This window comes from Barbatula barbatula (assembly GCF_947034865.1).
Source record: "Barbatula barbatula genome assembly, chromosome: 16".
NCBI lineage: Eukaryota > Metazoa > Chordata > Actinopteri > Cypriniformes > Nemacheilidae > Barbatula > Barbatula barbatula.
This window is the reverse complement of record NC_136779.1, coordinates 9,320,867-9,339,703: the sequence shown is the minus strand read 5'-3', so window position 1 is coordinate 9,339,703 and position 18,837 is coordinate 9,320,867. Positions and strand designations below refer to the sequence as shown.

The following is an 18,837-nucleotide window of genomic DNA, read 5'->3' as shown; positions in this document are numbered from 1 at the left end:
AATAATATAAATAATTCCTGCTGGTGCTATTTTCATAACTAGGATGAGCACACACTTCACACTTGTTGTATATTTTCACAAAATTGCAGCTTTTTTGGAAATGAAAGACGCTAAAAATATTTTGTTACACAAAAATGTACCTTGATTTAGTTTTTATTATATTACTTAAATTATTATATATGTTATCACATATCAAAGTCGCATCGCCTTGGAGTAAAAAGGTTCTATGAGCATTCTGTGCAATTTTATAAGTTTTGGCATTCCATTTGACAAATGTGCACAATGTCAAGAAAAAAACATCACATCATTTAAATTAGTTGTCACAGAATAAGAATATGTGAGTAACTAAATTTTGGAAAAATGTCAGATACAACCGTATAATTCTAAGGTGACGACATGTTTAATCTTTTATTTAGCATGTCTTTTGCTGACACTGTAAAATTAATTTTTGTGAATTTTTTTAAATGAATGTTAACCAATACATACTATATGTTATATAGTAGTTTTAAAATCAGTTTTAAAATACATCATATTTTAAACTGGATAATTTTTTTTAAGAATATCTGAAATCTGTTACATCAAATTGGATAAATGAGTGCCAATAGTCGAAAGAAACATATAATGTGTATAGCTTCATGGATTCATATTTCAGAATATGTGAGGTTTATTTGTAACAAGCTCCTATCACATGATGCCTCTCTCTCTTTCTCTCACTCTCTCATCACTGCAAATCTGAGTAGAGTTTGTGTAAGTGAGCTTATTGGGTTGGCTAATCCCTCTCTTTATGTCAAAGCTGTGGTTCGGGAGGGCTGAATTGCGATAATGAGGGGGTAGCGTAGACTTGCTGGTGAATTGTGATATGTCTGGTCGAATATGATACTCAGAAAGACTGCGATTCAGAGTCTAGGCTGTTCTTGTTACGTGGAAGTTTGAGAATGTTAAAGGAACTAAAAGAATGATCAGAGTGGTTGAAGACTGCATGTAACTAACAATAAGAATCTCCGAAAGCAAACACGGGTGAATGTACGTAGAGGGCACATATAGCACTATATAGATGGAGCGTTGTGCATGCGACTCTGTGAGTTTATATGAGAAAGACACATCATTCCCTGGATGTTATAGTGATGATTGATTCTTTAAATGCTATATATACTCTCCTAAAGGAATCAAGATAGTTGAGGAGAGAAAGAAAGAGATAGAAAAACAATAGCTGTGGTGTGTAATCTAAACCCAGTCGAGCCAAACCTCCGGAGAGATTTCTCATTATGTCACAGTAGCTCACACATGGGGCTCAGGGTGGCTTTGGGTGGACGCACACACACACACACACTCACAAACACACACCTGCAGATTATTACACATACTGTACTTCCTTCTAATAAAATAGTTATATTTGAATTCATCGCTCAACGTCCAAACAGCTCTGTTTTTTCACATCTTTCCAACCTAACTTTATTACTGTCTCATCTTTCTTTCTTTCTTTTTTCCATACACGTAAGTTTTTTTATGCATTTTGGGGACTTTCCAGAGACAATTATATTTCTACTGTAACAAACTGTATATTGTATACCTAACGCTCACCCTACACTCTTAAAAAATGTGCTTCAAAAGGTTCTTCGATGCCATAGAAGAACCTTTTGGTTCCATAAAGTACCTTTAACATCTGAAGAACCTTTCTGTTTCACAAAAGGTTTTTTGTGGCGAAAAAGGTTTTTCAGATTATAAAGAGTAAGAAAGATATGGTTCTTGAAAGAACTTTTGACTGAATGCTTCTTTGTGGAACCAACAATGGTTCTTCTATGGCATCTTTTATGCTATTTTATTTTCAAGAGTGTAAACCCTACATTCACAAAATCCTTATCGTATTTTTCAAATCAGCATCATTTAGTATTTTAATAAACAATTTCCATTATGGGGACCGCTGACGAATCCCACAGATCAGATTTTTACCATCCTTGTGTGGACATTTGTCCCCACATTGTATAGAAGCTAAAGATATAGGGCAATAATTGGTATCGGATGATGAAAGCTATTTTTAAAAGCTATTTATCGACTATCTTTAATCAAGGCCGATATACTCTGTCAATCAAAGGAGGACAGGAAAATGCTAACACCGTGTCTACGCCGGACGCGACCGGCGAGATGCGACACGACAAAAGACATTAGAAACGCATTAGAACCCATTATAATTTAGAATTTTGGATGCGAACCCATTAAGAACAACTAGGTTGTCGTGGCACGTCCGGTGTAGACACGGTGTAAGAATTTGTGTTCTGTGTATATAGGATGTTCACATGTTATATATGTATAACACATTTATATATTTATTTATGTATGTATGTTATGATGTTCAATATTGATATTCGTTATATGAATTAACAACATTCAGAAAGCTAAGAAATGTGAATTTATCCTTTTTTAATATGAGACCACAATACTATCGGTATCGGCAGATATCACTCTGAGGAATCATTTAGCTGTGAAGACATTTTGTATCGGTGCATCTCTAATAGGACCCTGTACACACCCAAACAAATCAACAAACTTTCTCTCTCTACTCCTCTCCCTCTCTTTAATTGTGTTCTTTTTGCTTCCCCTATTGCAGATACAAAATGCAAATCACACACACATACAAATTGACACACACACATGCTTGCATATGCTCACCCCAAACACGCACACCCTCAGCCCGAGCCTCATCGCCCCGTAAACCCCCGGAGGTGCTCAGGAGCCGAAAGCTCGTTATAAAAACACAAAGCAAATCAAAACAACATCCACTAAAGTGCCACAGCAGACAGGCTTTCAGCCAGCACAGCGCTGACCGCTCATTCCCAACTCTATCCTAATTGGGTCTGGAAAGGTCAGCAAGAGAAATACCAGAGCTCCGGCACGACCACAAACCCCAATGCCCTCCTTCACTCTTCAGCGCTCTCTTTCCAAATAGAAACCGCAGGTTTTTCTTCGAGCGCTGCTTGTTTTGACAAACTCTATGAAGCGGCACAGAGGGGTGTGGTGGGTGTATAACAATTAAATATCATACGTTAATGTGGTATATAATGTGAAGAACAATGTTCCATATAGTACGATGGCTCTTTTTTGCAACTGGCTTTGATTTCAACGGATTACGTGGCGCTCGACATAAAAGCGGGAGTAAATCAGATGACTTCACGTTTCACAACAAGTTTCATTGCATTAGTTTTGATTCGTTCGGTCCACTTAGGTCTGACAATAAAAACTGAAGAGAGCATTAAAGAATGGAAAGAAAAATGTTTTGACAGGGCCAATGATGCATGCAAAAATCAAACTTATGAGAACTGAACAGTATTAGAGCTGTCCGTGTAGACTCTCAACTGAATCCTGAGGCCTCCACTCCCGCCAGAGAACCAAAAACATAATTGTAGTTTGATCCTTCTTTCCATCCTCTTTCCTTCCTTTTACCTTCCTTACATCTTTCAGAACTCGAGCCTGTCAGTCAGCCGGGAGAAATCCTTCGCGCATAGACAATAAATACACCATAAACACGATGTCTCGTTTTAAAAACAGCATCTGAAGTCGATTCCTGTGGGGAAGGAGGGAGAAACCGCAAATGAACGTCCTGCCAGCTATTTCTGCTGATGATAACGGCCAGTTTACCGGCATCTAACACACACACACACACAGAAATACACACATGATCGTCTACACATCCGCACGCTGTTAGGTTGGCCAGTGTTCCGCTCGAGCTGTTGCCTGTAATTACCCAGTTGGTGTGGAGCTCTGTGGTGTCAGTCCGGTAATTGGAGCTGCAGTAATTCACTTTTTAATTGCCTGTTTATTATTGCCGAAGCCTCAGTTTTGTAGTTGCAGCACGGCTCTCACTGAATGTTTAATAAACAAATACAATGTCACAGACTCATATTTCACGTAAACATTATAATTGCTTTGCATAAAAAGCCATCAACAGACTTACTGTTGCCCACACACATATACACATTCTTCACCGCGTAATGGAACAAAAACTATTTTCTGTCCGTAACTTGCCAGATGGATGAGCTAACAAAATACATTCATGCAAAGGGAACGTATCTCCGGCGTTTGAGAAGAGATTCACCACCATTTAGAGGGAAGTTAGTGTAGCAGTCGGTGTGCGCGTAGTTGTTTCTATCCAGGTGCAGATGAATGTCTAATGCAATACAGTATGTCGTTTTATTGCTACCCTAAATATTTTGGATCACAATATACGCGTATTATGACCCAGATATTCTGTTCCCACATCTAGCTACTGGACCACATGTTTTTTACCCATGATCGTAGGTTCAAGACAACAACAAAACACTTTGTAACATGTAATGCTGCAGAGCCTCTGTTTACCCCCAATATTCTCTCATCAAATTCTGTATGTATTCTTTCTTATGCAAAGGAAGATATTTTGAAGAATGTTGGTAACCGAACAATTGCTGTACCTGTTGACTTTCAATTGTTTTGTGTCTGTACAGTAGATGTGAATGGGTGCCGTCGTTGTTCGGTTACCAACATTCTTCAAAATATCTTCTTTCTAGAAAACGACTACAGAATTTACATTTCTGACTGAACTGTGCCTTTAAGAATGTTACAGTACTGCAGATCATTAAAAATATTTGTAGAGTTAAGAAGTTTTTTTTAGGCTATAGTTCTCTATGTGGGGTCTTCACTTTGCCTTCTTTTTATTTTGACAGCATTCTGCTATCAGTGGGGTGCATGTTGTTTGCGTGTTTTTGTGCATGCACGCTAGATTAGCAGAGCCCAACTGTTGTGTGCGTGCATATGTGTGTGTTTGAGTGAGTTTGCCCATTGGGTGGATGACTCCAACCCTGCAGAGTCTGACTGATGTTCCTCATTCTAGCATGGAAGAAGGAGGTGGGCTGCACAACACAATGCCCCATAATTTTAGATCAAACTGCCAGGGCCCTCACAATACTTCTGTTCTCAGGCCAGAGGCATCCAGGGACATAATGCAAAATAGCGTGGGAGCTCAATTCATTCCCCCATCCGAGACACAAGTGGAAGGTTTTGTGTTTTTGAAGCGTTTATTGATGGAAAGTCAGCTAAGCACAGCTTAGCAAATCATACTGCTGAAAAGAACAATATTTATCTGTATAAGCACACAAGACAATGACGGTATTGGATGTCATTGATTTCGCATTTAAACATAGAAACAATAACTCAGATGCTGAAATATGAATCGTTTTATCCTTGTTACTGTTTCACATGAAATTATATTTGTAAGAGGGAGAGGATGGGGAGCATTTCTTTTTTAATATACGAGTGGTTCTTCATTTATTGATTACTTTTATTTTCTCTATGTTATTTTAAATAGACTTCTTGTTTTAAAATATTAATTTGAATAGCCTAAAACTTTTTATTGTGTCTTTTTAATGACTTTTCACAGATTTTTAAGAGTGCTAAAAGGTTACATTTATCTAAATTGCTTTCTTTTGGGCTTGTCTCCCTGGACTTGTTAAAGTTCCATCAATAATAACTTAAAAGTTAAAAATACAAATATATACGGGTAGTTGACAAATATTCCAAATCAAAAATTTTGAAAACTGTACAAAATATATTATTATTCATCATATTCAAATTCATTATTCATCATTAAAATAGAAAATAGCATAAGAGAGATTTGTCTTCATTGTTTTAATGTCAACTACCCATACATATCTTTGTTTATATAAATACAAAAATTCAAAGCCACATAACATATATATGTTGTGTCCCTAATAAACTAGTGAATATAACATTAAGTTGTAATTTATTTATTTTTTCTTAAGAAGTTAATTGAAGTAAATTGAGTTTTACTGTAGTTGACTTTTGGTAGGTGCAGGGCACCATACACAGTATCAAACTACATACCTTCACACATTATACCAAACTATATTTGTGGGTTGGCCAAGACGACGATGATGTCATTCCTCGGATATATATCATTACTCTGATATACTGTATATTTAATGTAGATTAAAGTTGTCAAAGTTTATATTTATGTAATGTTGTCAAATGGAAACGTCTGCAGTCTTATCCAAACAGAAAGCGAGTCTTAAGCAATAATAGTCGTGCAGTTTGTGTATTGGAGTGCAGATGGATTTGCTTGGACCCTCTGAGGCCCTGGCAGAAGAAGAAGCCAGTACGTAATTTAATTTCTTCAGCACATAAAGGAGATTAGGGCTTTGATGGAATTCCAGAGGGCCAGGTAATATCTATCTCATTAGAACAGCTCTCCACGGAATATAGACACAACTGTTCGATAGGCCGGCGTTCAGCGCGCTGTGCTTTGCTTGTTCGTGCCGACTGACCTTAGAAGGGCAGTGGAGTGGAAAGACCCTCATGGTTGTTGGGTAGCGAGGGTCTTCTTTAAAACCCAGACCTATCTGCCCACCCAGCCGCGATGATGGGACATATTTAAAGGGCTAATGGCCTGGCTTGCACAAAGCGCCTGCCTCATTTAACAGCATCAGAAAATAGACTTCAGAGAAGAGGTTTAACCCCGTTAGAGGGAGGGCAGCAAGCTCCTTAAACACATCAGGAATGAGAGTGAAGAGTCAGGCTGAGGGAGATAAGAAAAGAAATAAAGAAAGAAAAGAGTGTGTTGGGGAGAGTCTCCCGAGTAGTTGGGATAAAAGCTTAGTGCATGAACACCGAGTCCAGCAGATATATATTTGGAGTATTTTATTGATAGAGAAAGTGGATGGTAGGAATTTATGGGCAGAGACCATTTCAAAATTATTTTAAGTTTTTCTGAATTTACTATTTATAGGTATGTGTTATGGGAACATTATCATTTTTGTTTTATTCTGTAAACTACTTACGATATTTATAATGATCAAATAAAAATAATGTTTCTATTTGCAGTTATTTGCAGATAAGGAAAACTAGAGAAACAGGTCAAAATATGGAGGCTCTGTATTTTTTCAGACCTCAAATACTGCAAATAAAACAAGTTCATATACACTCTTAAGCCACACAACAGTAATATCTTTACCTGTAGTATTTAGGAAAAGTAAAAAACAAATCTTTGTCATGCTGCAAGTCTTTCACATTGGATGACTTTATGTCACTCCTGAGGTTTAATTTTGTCACTGGACTGGACACATACATCTAGGAATGATGATTAAATAAAATCTTGGAATGGTCTCCAGTGCTGTATTTAGTTATAATAGTATATTTTACATCTATTTTAAGATTTTGTAAGTAGCAATATAAGCGAAATGTACATTCATCTGGTCATTTGCCATATCCCATTAAAATTATCCTGATCCACCTGTCTGGGCTTATTTTGCATTAATGACCGGCTGGATGATCTCTTATATTTAAAAAACGGATTTTTACTTTGGATACACACTGCGCTCTGCCCCATTCATTTCCGTAAATCTGTGCTTTACACTTCCCTAACCGTCAAATCTATTCGCTCACCCACAGCTGTGAATTGCCATCATACCGAGTGATATGCGGCAGGCGTCCCTTTGCGCGAAACAGATTTCAATCGCATGCATTCGCTCTTCATATCTGCTTCACATCCAGTATGGCCCGTGTGCACGCGCGTGTATGAAGTGCAACCATCTGAGCCCCACTAATGAGAACATTTCGAATAGGGGAACCGTTGCCGTAGCAGACCGAGCTCTTGTTGGCGATTCCATGTTTTGTTGTGAACATTTGTGTAACCGTGTGAGTGAGCTTGCTTTGGCGTGCCCCAAGGGTGTTGTTTTCTGAGGGTGTCGGCCTGATCGCTGACACAGTCTCATTGAGATGCGGTCTAGGGGGCCGCCGAGAGCATGATGGTGAAGATCACACAGAGAGGAGCTAATGAGCACGGCTCTGCAAATAGAGGAACATGCCAGGAAATAACTCCAGCCCTCCCACAACAGATATCAGCACTTTAACTCGGGGAGCCTCTGCTGATACCTCCGGTCTCCTCTGGGTTTTTTCTTGCGAGCTTCTTCACCGTCTGTCTTATCTGCATCTGGAGCTCAGAAGCACAGCAGTCACGCTCTGAAGAGAGGAGAGCGTTGAAGTGCGTCTCTTGCGGTTCCCCGGGGCTGTTATTTTGAGGTTGATGAGCTCTTTGCTCTGTGAACATTACCAGCAACAGTGAGAGCACCTGCCACAGTCAGAGCGGTTTTCCCGTTTTGCTGTTGAAGTCACGGCTGATCAAAAGAGTCAGCGCGGTCCGCCAGTTAATGAGATCAGCTCCATTAGCAGCGATATACTCAAGGCTCAAGCGTTTCTCTCTCCAGATGCAAAAAAAGCTATGTCAATTTCCCAGAGAAACCTTCCTGCAGGCATAGAATCACATTGACCCTCCTCGCAGTTAGCTACCTGCCTCTGACACCGTAATTATCTCCATCAGACATTAGCATGCGTCTCGCTGAGCAGGAATAGCTGTCTGGTCCGTGGTGCGTTTGCCCACCTTTGGTAGAATAAATGCATGCAGAAGTAGGCGCTGGGATGGGGGGCCGTGGGGTACATTGATTGTCCGGTGTGTCGGCGGGTGAGGAGAGTGGCTGTAATCAGCTCAATCAACCCTGGGCCTTGTTTGTGAGTGTGTGTCTTGAGTGGTTGTAGCAAGAGTGACTCTGTTTAGCTCAAGCTTCAGCAGACACAGGTGCTCCAAGTGACATCAGCATACTGAGGGTCACATAAAAGCTATAATTTAGCCAATCAAAGAGCAGCAGGGGCTGTCTGGAACTTTGATGGATTCATCAAGCAAAAGTCATGCATATGTACACACACACACACACAACTCAAAACTAAGAAGGTAAAAATACTTTCTCACTTTGTACGTACATTTAATATTCTGTCTCTCTCTTCCTGCAGCGGGAACTACATACATATTTGGACGTGATGGAGGGCTTATTGTGTACACATGGCCGCCCAATGACAGACCAAGCACACGAGTAGACCGGCTGGCTGTCGGCTTCAGCACTCAGCAGAAGGACGCCGTCCTGGTTAGGGTGGACAGCTCCACCGGTCTGGGAGACTACCTACAGCTTCAGATTGTGAGTTCTTACAATCTAACACACCCTAGATAATCCACATACAGTCCTTACCTACCGTGGGTCCAAAACTTTGAGACTTCTATTGAAAATGTTTATACTTTTATAATATATTTTATGACGTTGTTTTTATTTTTTTGTAATATAACAACTAGACTTTTGTATATTTTATATTAATGTTATATTATATATTTTCTCATTCTCAAAAAGAAGAGCTTGTTTACAAAAAATCCTGTGTTTTATTGTGTTAGATGTCTTTTTATCGAGTTGTTATTACTATTAAAAAAAAACAAGTGCAGTTTGATTGATAGTAATTGGAATGCACTATCAAAACACATGATTTTTTTAAATGATCTGTATTAAAAAATGAACCGTTTAAATATGTTTTCTACTTAAAAGTGTATTAAGTTATTTATTTTTTCCTTCAACTTTTTACTTCAAACTGGTATGAGCTTTAGATCTACTGACAGCGTGTTCTCATTATTTCCTATTTCAAACTCCAGGTTTAAGCTGCGCTTAAAAGTTGGTTATAAAGCAACTCAGTTTTAATTTAAGTGAAGTGTAGGACTAAATCTGAAATATCAGGCTTAGAGATGATTTACGACACTTTACTGTGCCACAATTGGGATTTTGGATGACGAAATTGGCATGGACCAATCACTGAATAGATTTTCTTATTTAAGAATTTTCTCTGATACATTCACGTTGAATGGTTAAATTCCTAAAAAGAGTTTATATTTAACACACATATGACAGTGAAGACTTTTCAAGAGATTACATTATGATATAGACATTGGAAATTAAAGATAAACACGTTTCCACCATTTCTCAATTACCCATTTTAAACCGGCGCTGAATGTTTATTTTATTTGCTTTAGTCAAGTAGTTTTGCTTTATTTTATTTTGGTTATAAATATTTTCTTGCATGTGAAATCACACATACCAGAACAATACAGCATACGAGAATGTGCAACAGTACTGATGATCCATAGAGCATAACTCGAATGCCTTTTATCTTGCGCACAAAGAAGTTTGTTGAATGTATAAATTAAATTATGAAAATATGTAGAATAGATTTTGTTACTTTAATAAATGCCTTTCACAAATCCGTTTGTCCACCACATGTCTCTGTCTCCTCAGCGCTATCACAAGCCCCTAGTGACAACTCCAAAGCACTTGAGAGACCTCTCGAGCCGTCTTAAATAATTGGGAGAGTAAGAGTGATTCTTAGCTTTAAGAAATTTGAGAACTTGCTTTTATACTTAAGTTTGGAAGTACGGGTAAATTTCATGAATTCTCAGAATTTAAGACTAAAATGGCACTTTGAGAAGCTTGATAAATACGGCCCCTGATCTTTATTGTCCAAGCATTGTTAAGGAATATTTTAAAAGCAGCTTGGATTACTTAAGTATGTTTCTAGGTTCCCTAGGAAGGGGACAAGATGCTGCATCATGTACAGCATATACAGTTTATCTCCCCTGGAATACTGCTAAATCTTTTTTATTTTGTATTATAACCTTTCTTTGTGCAAGACCCCAGAAAATGTAAATTTGAGCCTTGTGATTTTGTCTCTGTGTGTTTGGTTCAAAGCATTTGATGCTGCACAGACTTCTGAACAGTTGGATCTTCTCAACGGTTTCTCTCTAAATGCCGTTAAAAAGTGACAAGCCCTTTAATGTGTCCCAGATTAAATACGAAATACATCAGCCCAGAAAAAAACATTTTTGTTAAACACTTTAATGAGGTCTTCAATGCTTTGTTTATTTTTAGGTTGAAAAAATTAAATCAATCCCAGTTTATCTCAGACTTTTAGAACCCACATTAGTCTTAGCAAGTTTAAATTTGCTCTTACTTACACATGTTTTCTGAGAACACCTGCTGTTCATTCATTCTTACATAAACCCCAGAGCAGAGACTGGCAGAGAGAAGCTCAGTATCACTCCTGAAGGGCCCGGCGAATGATCATTAGGGTAATCTGTGTTCTATTCCTCGGCCCACTCTCAAAGTGCTGGTCTGTTTTAGAAAGTTCCAGCGCCTCAGACCGCCCTCATGAATAAAATCTGTATAATGTTCAGAATAGAAGCCGCAACCGACGCTTGCTTTCAGAGGATGCTATTTGATAAAACCCATGTTTCCTCTGACACGCTGCGCTGGAGGAGTGGGAGGTGGAGGAGGTGCAGGCGAGGGGGACGTGAAAGTGTTTAGGTTCGGAGAGTAGTGTGTGTTTTTTCTTCCGTTCGTTCTATTTTTTTACGCCCACTTCTGCTGTAATCACAAACTTGATTCCCAGAAGAATCAGCGTGCTCGCTCACGGGTGGCATCATAGCGTGACTGTTGCAAGGCTGCCTCGGCGAATGCGTGAGTGCGGTGAGGTAATGATTTTTCCAGCTGAGCCGTGCGCCTGCCAGAGTTGATGGCATGTCCTTGCGACTTGCACAAGACCAGCGGCCACAGTGTCGCAGTGTCTTCTTTTTGTGTTTTACAGTCCTATAAAGATTTTGAACAACATTAGGGTGAATACATGAATAGTATTAATAAACAATTAGAGAACTTTTGGTTGAACCATGCCTTTTGGTTGAACCACGCCATAACTGAACTCTGTTCCCTATGTGAATACAGTATACAGTGGAGATACATGAATTTTCACTTGCTATTGATTAGCAAAATAACAGATGCTTAAGAATAACGTCGGTTGCCCGGTGGATGGTAGTTATGAATCACCAGCTCATACTTGGAACACTTGCATCCCTCGCATCTCAATATGCTCTCTATTTAAGACATTTGCTTCTGAACGTAAGGTGGTAGTGAAGCTATGGTGTCTACAGAAATTGTGTCTTAAAATTAACTCGCTGAAGTTACGTAAAAGCAAACTATATAACTTTTTACATAATGCCTGTAATTAAGATGATCACAGATTATATATTTCCCTTTATTGGCATGAGAATTAATCAGGCATCCATGACTGATATATGGCTTTTTGGCATGGAGATGGCAGTGCATGTTTATGAGCAAATTAAAGGCCCTTAATGTCTTGATGCGATTAGCGGTGGATATCTAGGCTAATTCTAGTGTGCGACTGGTGGAAGCTCTGCAGTGCTTCGTCTGCCATTTCTGATGCTTGTTGGACTGGTGACTGCTAAGCCAGCATAAAAGGTATTTACTAAATGAATCAGCGGCGTGTAGGAGGGTAAATTAGCTATACCAACTTGGCTAACAGTCCATAAAGAGGTTAAAATCATTACAGATATCCAGTACCATATTTACCCCGTGATTAACAGGGGAAGAAAATGATTTTCCTTCCGTTTCCGTTAATTATATTCAGGCTCCGACAAGATTTAATATGTCAGTATTGACAGTCGTGGCGGTGATGTAACAGGATGTTTTGATAAACCTGTCTGTAGGCAGGGAGGATATCATTATCAAAAGACTGCCTTTCTGAAAGTGAATTAACTCAGGATCATTGACCATGTTAACGACGGGGCCTTGATGTCCCAATTTTTCAAAAAGACGGTGACGTCCCCCCCCCCCCCTCTTCCGTGCTGCTTATGACCCTAACCATTTGTGACAGAGTTCATTTAAATCTCATCATATCACCATCACTAGGGATTATCATTAGTCATCGTTCACAACAATTCATTGAGCCACTTGCTCATGCGGAGAGCGAGGGAGAAATAACGAGACCGCGAGAACGGTAACTAGATTGGTGATCGGGCACCAACAGCACTGTATAGGGAAAAAAACATCCGTACAATATTTTTCACTCAGCGTGACGTTACATTTTAAGGGGTAATGGCCTATTAAATACATTTCTTCTGCTAAAGATGAGCCGAGCAGCTGCTCGAACCAGTGGCCAAATGCCCTATGGACTGCCTGGCCTTCGGCGGCAGCCACGCAAAGCGACTCTACACCCTCTCTACTGTCAAGCAGGATTGGACTGAAGGAAGAAATGGATGTGTAAAGGAGTCAAAGCCAAGTGATTATACCCCTTTGGTTTGGCCAAATCATTAGCACTTTCTGACCTCTCACACTACCGATGCCAAATAAATGTGTGTGCGCGAGTGTGTGGGCAGTCTAATGAGCACATCAGTCCATTTGAAGAATGGTGACGATCACAGCTAGCTCAGCAGTGAGAGGTACAGAGGTGTGAACAGTAGTACTGACAAGGAGGTAGAGGGTGAGAGAGAAAGGTGAAAAGAAAGCGGATGCACCTATGTAGGGATATTGCAATGTAAAAACATGTGAATCGTCAATCATAAGGAACCGTTCACCCAAAAATGAAAAATCTGCCATCCTTTACTCACTCTCTTGTCATTTTAAACCTGCATGACTCACTTTCTTCTGCAGAACACAAAAGAAGACATTTTAAAGAGTGTTGGTAACCGAACAACGGCGGTACTCATTCACTTCGGTTATATGGGCACAAAACCAGTGCAAGTCAATGCGTACTTCTTCAAATGATCTTCTTTTGTGTTCTGTGGAGGAAAGAAACTCATAGAGGTTTGTTATGACAAGAGGAATTGATGACCCTATTTAAATTTTTTGAGCTAACCACCTTTTTAATGAAAGTCAAAAAGGTTGTTTTGTGGAGAATTATTCCTTTAGAACGTGAAAAGATTTGTACAGTACGTTTCATTCTGTCTCAACCTCATTCGTCTGACATATCCCCACAGCCTCTTTATAAATGAATTCCAGATGGGATGTGAAGTAATTTGCAGTCTTTATTATTTGCAGAATTTAATCATCAAATCTTAACAAGTACTGTATGCAATACACCCACGAGCAACGCGTACACAAATGTAATTTGTACCAATCCTAATGGGAAGTTACAGCTTATACAGTAATACCTACAAATATGTACAAGTTTAAAAAAGCTCAATTGAAATCTTCCCAAGAACCCCCAGGAACGTGCTTAAGTACCCCGGTTGGCAACCAGCGATATACATAATACAATTTTCTCTTTTTCTGTCTGGCATTACGGTGTACATTATATATTAGATGTCTTCAGTCGGAGTGTGTCAGAAGGGCCCGGGAGACTCATATGCTCCCCATAAGCACGTGCACAAACATTTGAACAGAGGTGAAAGTGAAAGAGAGTGACAGATGCTGATTTTCCGCATCACTTGCGTCTGAGTGGGCATGACATACCTGGTCAGACGTGATTGACGCATGACATGGCTCTGAGTGACAGCCGGGTGTCTGCTGACCTCATACCGTCAGTGCGGACTGAGCCCGTCTCCGCCCAGCAGCTTAGACGGAAAGAGCCGCGGCTTTGGAAAAATGCCATTTTGCCTCTCAGTCAAAATTCAGCCACACTTGTTTCCTCTTTTCGCTTAGCCGCAAAATTCGAATACAAGTTAGTCATTCACTCTGTCGTTTTTCATTGACCGTCAAGTCAATATGGCCGTTATGCAATTCACCAACAGTTCAACTGTCCACGGACGATTTAATATGTGGTCTTGGCCAGGCATTTTGACTCAAATAAATGCGCCATATGGCAAACCAGGCCTTTGCTATCTTTAGTACCTGACAGGATAAGCAAGCAGATGGCAGTAGAAGTAAAAGCCGAATATTTAAATGTATTCATCAGAATAAGTAAGACAGGTGTTCTTTTAAACGCCGTCTTTGTGGCGAACTCAGCCCACTCATTTCTTCGCTTTTTGTTCAAAATGTTTACCCCACTTTTCCGAGAAGAGTCAAAGCTTCAAAGAGTGCGCTTCTCAGATGGTACTATTGAAGCCCGGTGACGTCTTGACAAGAATCACTGCAAAAATAGCAGCGCTTCAGCATGGCGTCGGATTTGTGATTGTAATATGAAACGCTTTGTCTGCGAGAGATATTGCGTCTCTGTTGTGTTTTTTTGTCTTGGACTAACTCAGCACTGCATTATGGAGACAATGAGCGCATGTTCTCGATAGGTTCTGAAGACCACGCCCATGAGCTCACTTGCTTTCCAGGCTTTGAGAAGACCACGCCCATGAGCTCATGTGCTTTCCAGGCTTTGAGAAGAACTAGGACAGAGTGCTATTTTCATTTATCACAGAACTCGGAAAAAAGAATTCAGCGCTGCCAAAAAGATTCATGATCTCACCAGATCCAGCCTTTACCAGAAGATAAAGAGAGATTGTGTGAGCAGGCAAGGGAGCCAGAGAGAGATGAGGACGGGTTGAAACAACAAGAACTGCTAGCCAAAGTGGATTATTCTGCGAGCTCAACAATTTATCTGGTTCTCCAAACCCGCAGTGCTCAAACGTGGGGACACATGCGCCGTGATATTCTGATCTGCTTTCAAGCGCAAGTTATTTATGAGAGCATATATTGTATGTCTGGGCGTTCTGTCCAATTAAGTGCATTCCCTCGGTATTAGCCTGAGTATTACAGAGAGCCTCTTTATGTAAAGTGGCTGAGGTTTCCTGAATGCACCAGCTCATTTAAGCAGAATGCCATAGCAGATCTGCTGCCCCAACAACATCCCCCGTCCCCGCTGTGGCACACACACACACACTCCGTCATACTCCATAAGCTGTTGCACCTTCGCTAAATAAGACACATCATTAGTGGCTCTTCTTGTCCTCTGGGTTTCCAGAGCAACTGCCCCAGCCCTCAGTGGGTGTATGTGTTTGGCTCCTCTTGACACAGTAGCATCTTGGGTTTTTCTATAATCATAATTATTCCATATAGTTCTAGTAATGAAAACAAATGTTGTTTTTCACATATTTACCTTAAATACAGAACAATTGGGTTATTTTCAAGCCGGGCTAAGGAAGATTGTTTCAGTTCCAATGCAGATGAAATGCCCTGTCAATCAGACGGCATGGTTGTCATCTAATTGCCTACAAGAAATGAGAAAACTCTGGAGAACAGTGTTGCTATAACAACCTACATTGAGTCTAATGATAATCCAGTTGTATTAGTTCTTTATATTTAGATCCGTACCTAGGGCCTCGGTGGAGAAGTGACATTAGACTGAAGATGGACGGGGATGACTGAGACACACTCATGTGGAACCGTGTGTTATAGCCGGACCCTGTTTTTAAATGATATCCCTTCCGCCCTTCGCTTCAGGGATCGTTTAAAGAACACCAAATTCCATTTCACCCTTAACATTTGTTGTTTCGTGGTAATCTGGGATTTAGTGTCACAGCTCAATTTTTGTCTCACCTCAAGAATGTTTAGCCCCCGAGGCATTCATAATGGAACCTTCTTTGGATTCTGTGAAACTGGGGCGATGTATCACTCGGGACTGAATGTAGGACGTAGGGTTTGCTGTCTTATGTCTCTGCCTCGCCCCTGAGGGTTTGCAGTAGGAAGCCACCTGTGAAGTCTTCGACCGTGGGCCTCCATTAGAACCGTAGGTTTCATGGAGTAGACTCTAGTATGAACTTTCATGATCTACCATTAGTATATCCCTAACATGTCTCAGATGCCCCCCAGGCCAACCCTTCAGATCGATTAAACTCCCTTCCCATCCTCATCACGCTTGGTGTTTATCAGGTTTAGCGTCGGTCGCCGCTGTCTGCCTCAGCATTGAAGGATGGGGTCAGCTACCCGAAGGGGCTGTCTGGGCTGGAGTATGAAAGAGAGGTCATTCTCCAATTAGAAGGGGGCGTGGCACGTCACAGCCCATTGGAGCGTAGGCCAGGCTCTCGCATCACTTCTCTGACCAAAAAGCTGAAACGATGGGCGGTGGAGGAGAGAGATTGGCCCTGGAGAAAAGCCGTTAGAAAGAGCAGAGGAAGGTGAAGGAGATGCCGTCCCATTGTTCTCAGTGGCGGGGAGAGGATACAGCTAACAGACAGAGCCAGACTTCATTATGGGGTGTGAGATGCGGAAAGAACAGCCAGCTTCGGCCCAGCTGGAGATGACAAGAAAGGGGGGGTGTTGCGGGTGACACAGAGAAAGAGAGAGAGAGACAGAGAGAGAGAGAGAGCTTAGGTGTACACAGGGAAAACAAAATCTCCTAGGAGAGTATAATGAAGCCTGGTGTTGGGATTTGTCTTCTGCTTGCTGTCTTCCGGCAGATAGGTGTGAATTAGGGGTATTCTCAAAGGGATTTTCTCATACACACCTCATTTCATTATTTTCAAATGGCACATGTAGCTATCACAATCTGAGACAAATAAATCGCCAGCAGATTTGCCGCTGCGAGCACAGCGGAGTAATTCAATGTTTTTAAGCTAACAACCTCCATCTGTCGTAAATATGTAAAATAACCATTTTCACAATTACCTGAGCTCAAGTACAGGCTTGTAATACCCCTCATAAAAGTAATTCACAATTTTTTTGGTAAACAAGCTTACGTGTGTGTGCTTGTATGTGTGTGTGTGTGGGCACGCAGGTCACTGTGCTGAACACAGTGTGGGCATTGTTAATGTTTATATATAAAATCATGGAGCAGTGGAAATGTGATTATTATTAGAATTTCTCATATGAGAAGAGAATGTGTTATGTATTGAAATTTCCAAAGCGAATCCCACCTACCGGCTGTATCACTGCTTGAGAAAGCATTAAAGATTGAGGCCATCTAGTGGTGTGGGTTTGTAGCACACGGAATGATCTCACGCTCCCATCTTGCATTAATGAGACAGAAACACGCATTGATGAGAATTTACACTGAAAATGACAAGCACCGCATCAGAATACAGACTAGATTTGATTCCAGCAAGGCTGTCACATATTATTCTGTATGACCAGCATTTCGCCTGCGGGCACTTATTTCAAAAGAGAAAAAAATCTTATAAGGGTTATTTTTTCTGTGATTTCTTGTGATTCGATTATGTTATCTGCCTGCAGGCTTGTTGAGAAACTTTTCAACATGAACAGAAATGAAAAACTGGTATTATTTAGTTTTCAGGGCTTAATGTGTGACACAGTAAATTTTATTTTGACATCCACAGCAATGGTGTCACCCATTTTAAAATTACAGCTCGCTGCTTGTAATATTCTTTTGGCCTTAATGTAGAGTGTGTGTGTTTGCATGTTTTGTCTGCTTTTTTGTCCGGAGTAATATTACAAACATGCATGATTAAACATATGATCAAGGATCAAAAAAGTAAACGATCAGTGGTTACACTGTATTTAATAGGCCATTATTCCTTTAAATGATTTTATGTAAGAAAATTGACATGGAAAGACAGCCCATATTGGAAATTGGTTGCTTTTGACAGCAATCGATTAAACAGTGATGCCGTCATTATACATAATTGTTTGATTTTAGTACACCAGAGATCCATGTGGTAAAATAAACAGCCAGACAATATCGCCTGATACTTAACCCTGAAAGAGAGATGAGGATTTGTAATATTTTGCACGATTAGCTGTACATTATTACCTACGTATCACACAGCTGATGCAATAAAACATTACAAAACATAAGACACATGCATCAGAAAAAATACATTAGACACCGTATATGTATCCAGCATCTGAATCAAAAGTGTAGCATCCTGTCAGTATGAAGAATAAAATACTTCCTATTCGCTATTTATTTCCCTCATGTATAGTAGCCTCATTAAAACATGCATTATAGATATTTTCTTTATTAAATATGTATGTAGCCTTTTGCTGACGTTTTAAAGTGATGGTAAATCTTTCTGATGTATTGTGCCGTCAAGAAAATGTGTGCCTGGGCTGATAAACTATCACCTTTTTCGCTCCTCAATAAATGTGGTGCATTTGTTATGTTGCCAGTTAAGATGAAGTACAGTCGTCTGCTTATGAGGGCCTTTATTAATAATCCCAAAATTGTCTTCTGCATATTTCTAGATCAGAAGGATGTTTATTAAAACAAAGACTTTCTGTCTTTCTTTTTTCTTTCTTCCTCTCTCCCGCT

The 18,837-nt window shown here is 40.1% G+C and overlaps 1 protein-coding gene across 6 annotated transcripts in view; it reads left to right on the top strand.

Annotated features, from left to right (window-relative positions):
* The window catches only part of nrxn1a (neurexin 1a), a gene marked incomplete at its 5' end in the record, with an annotated part of 147,715 nt that overhangs the window by 106,410 nt on the left and 22,468 nt on the right, over positions 1–18,837 (top strand). For all 6 annotated transcript variants that reach the window (XM_079475762.1, XM_079475761.1, XM_079475757.1 and 3 more), the window contains one exon: positions 8,830–9,011. In XM_079475762.1, the coding sequence (XP_079331888.1) occupies positions 8,830–9,011 (182 nt within the window). The remainder of the gene's footprint in view (positions 1–8,829; positions 9,012–18,837) is intronic.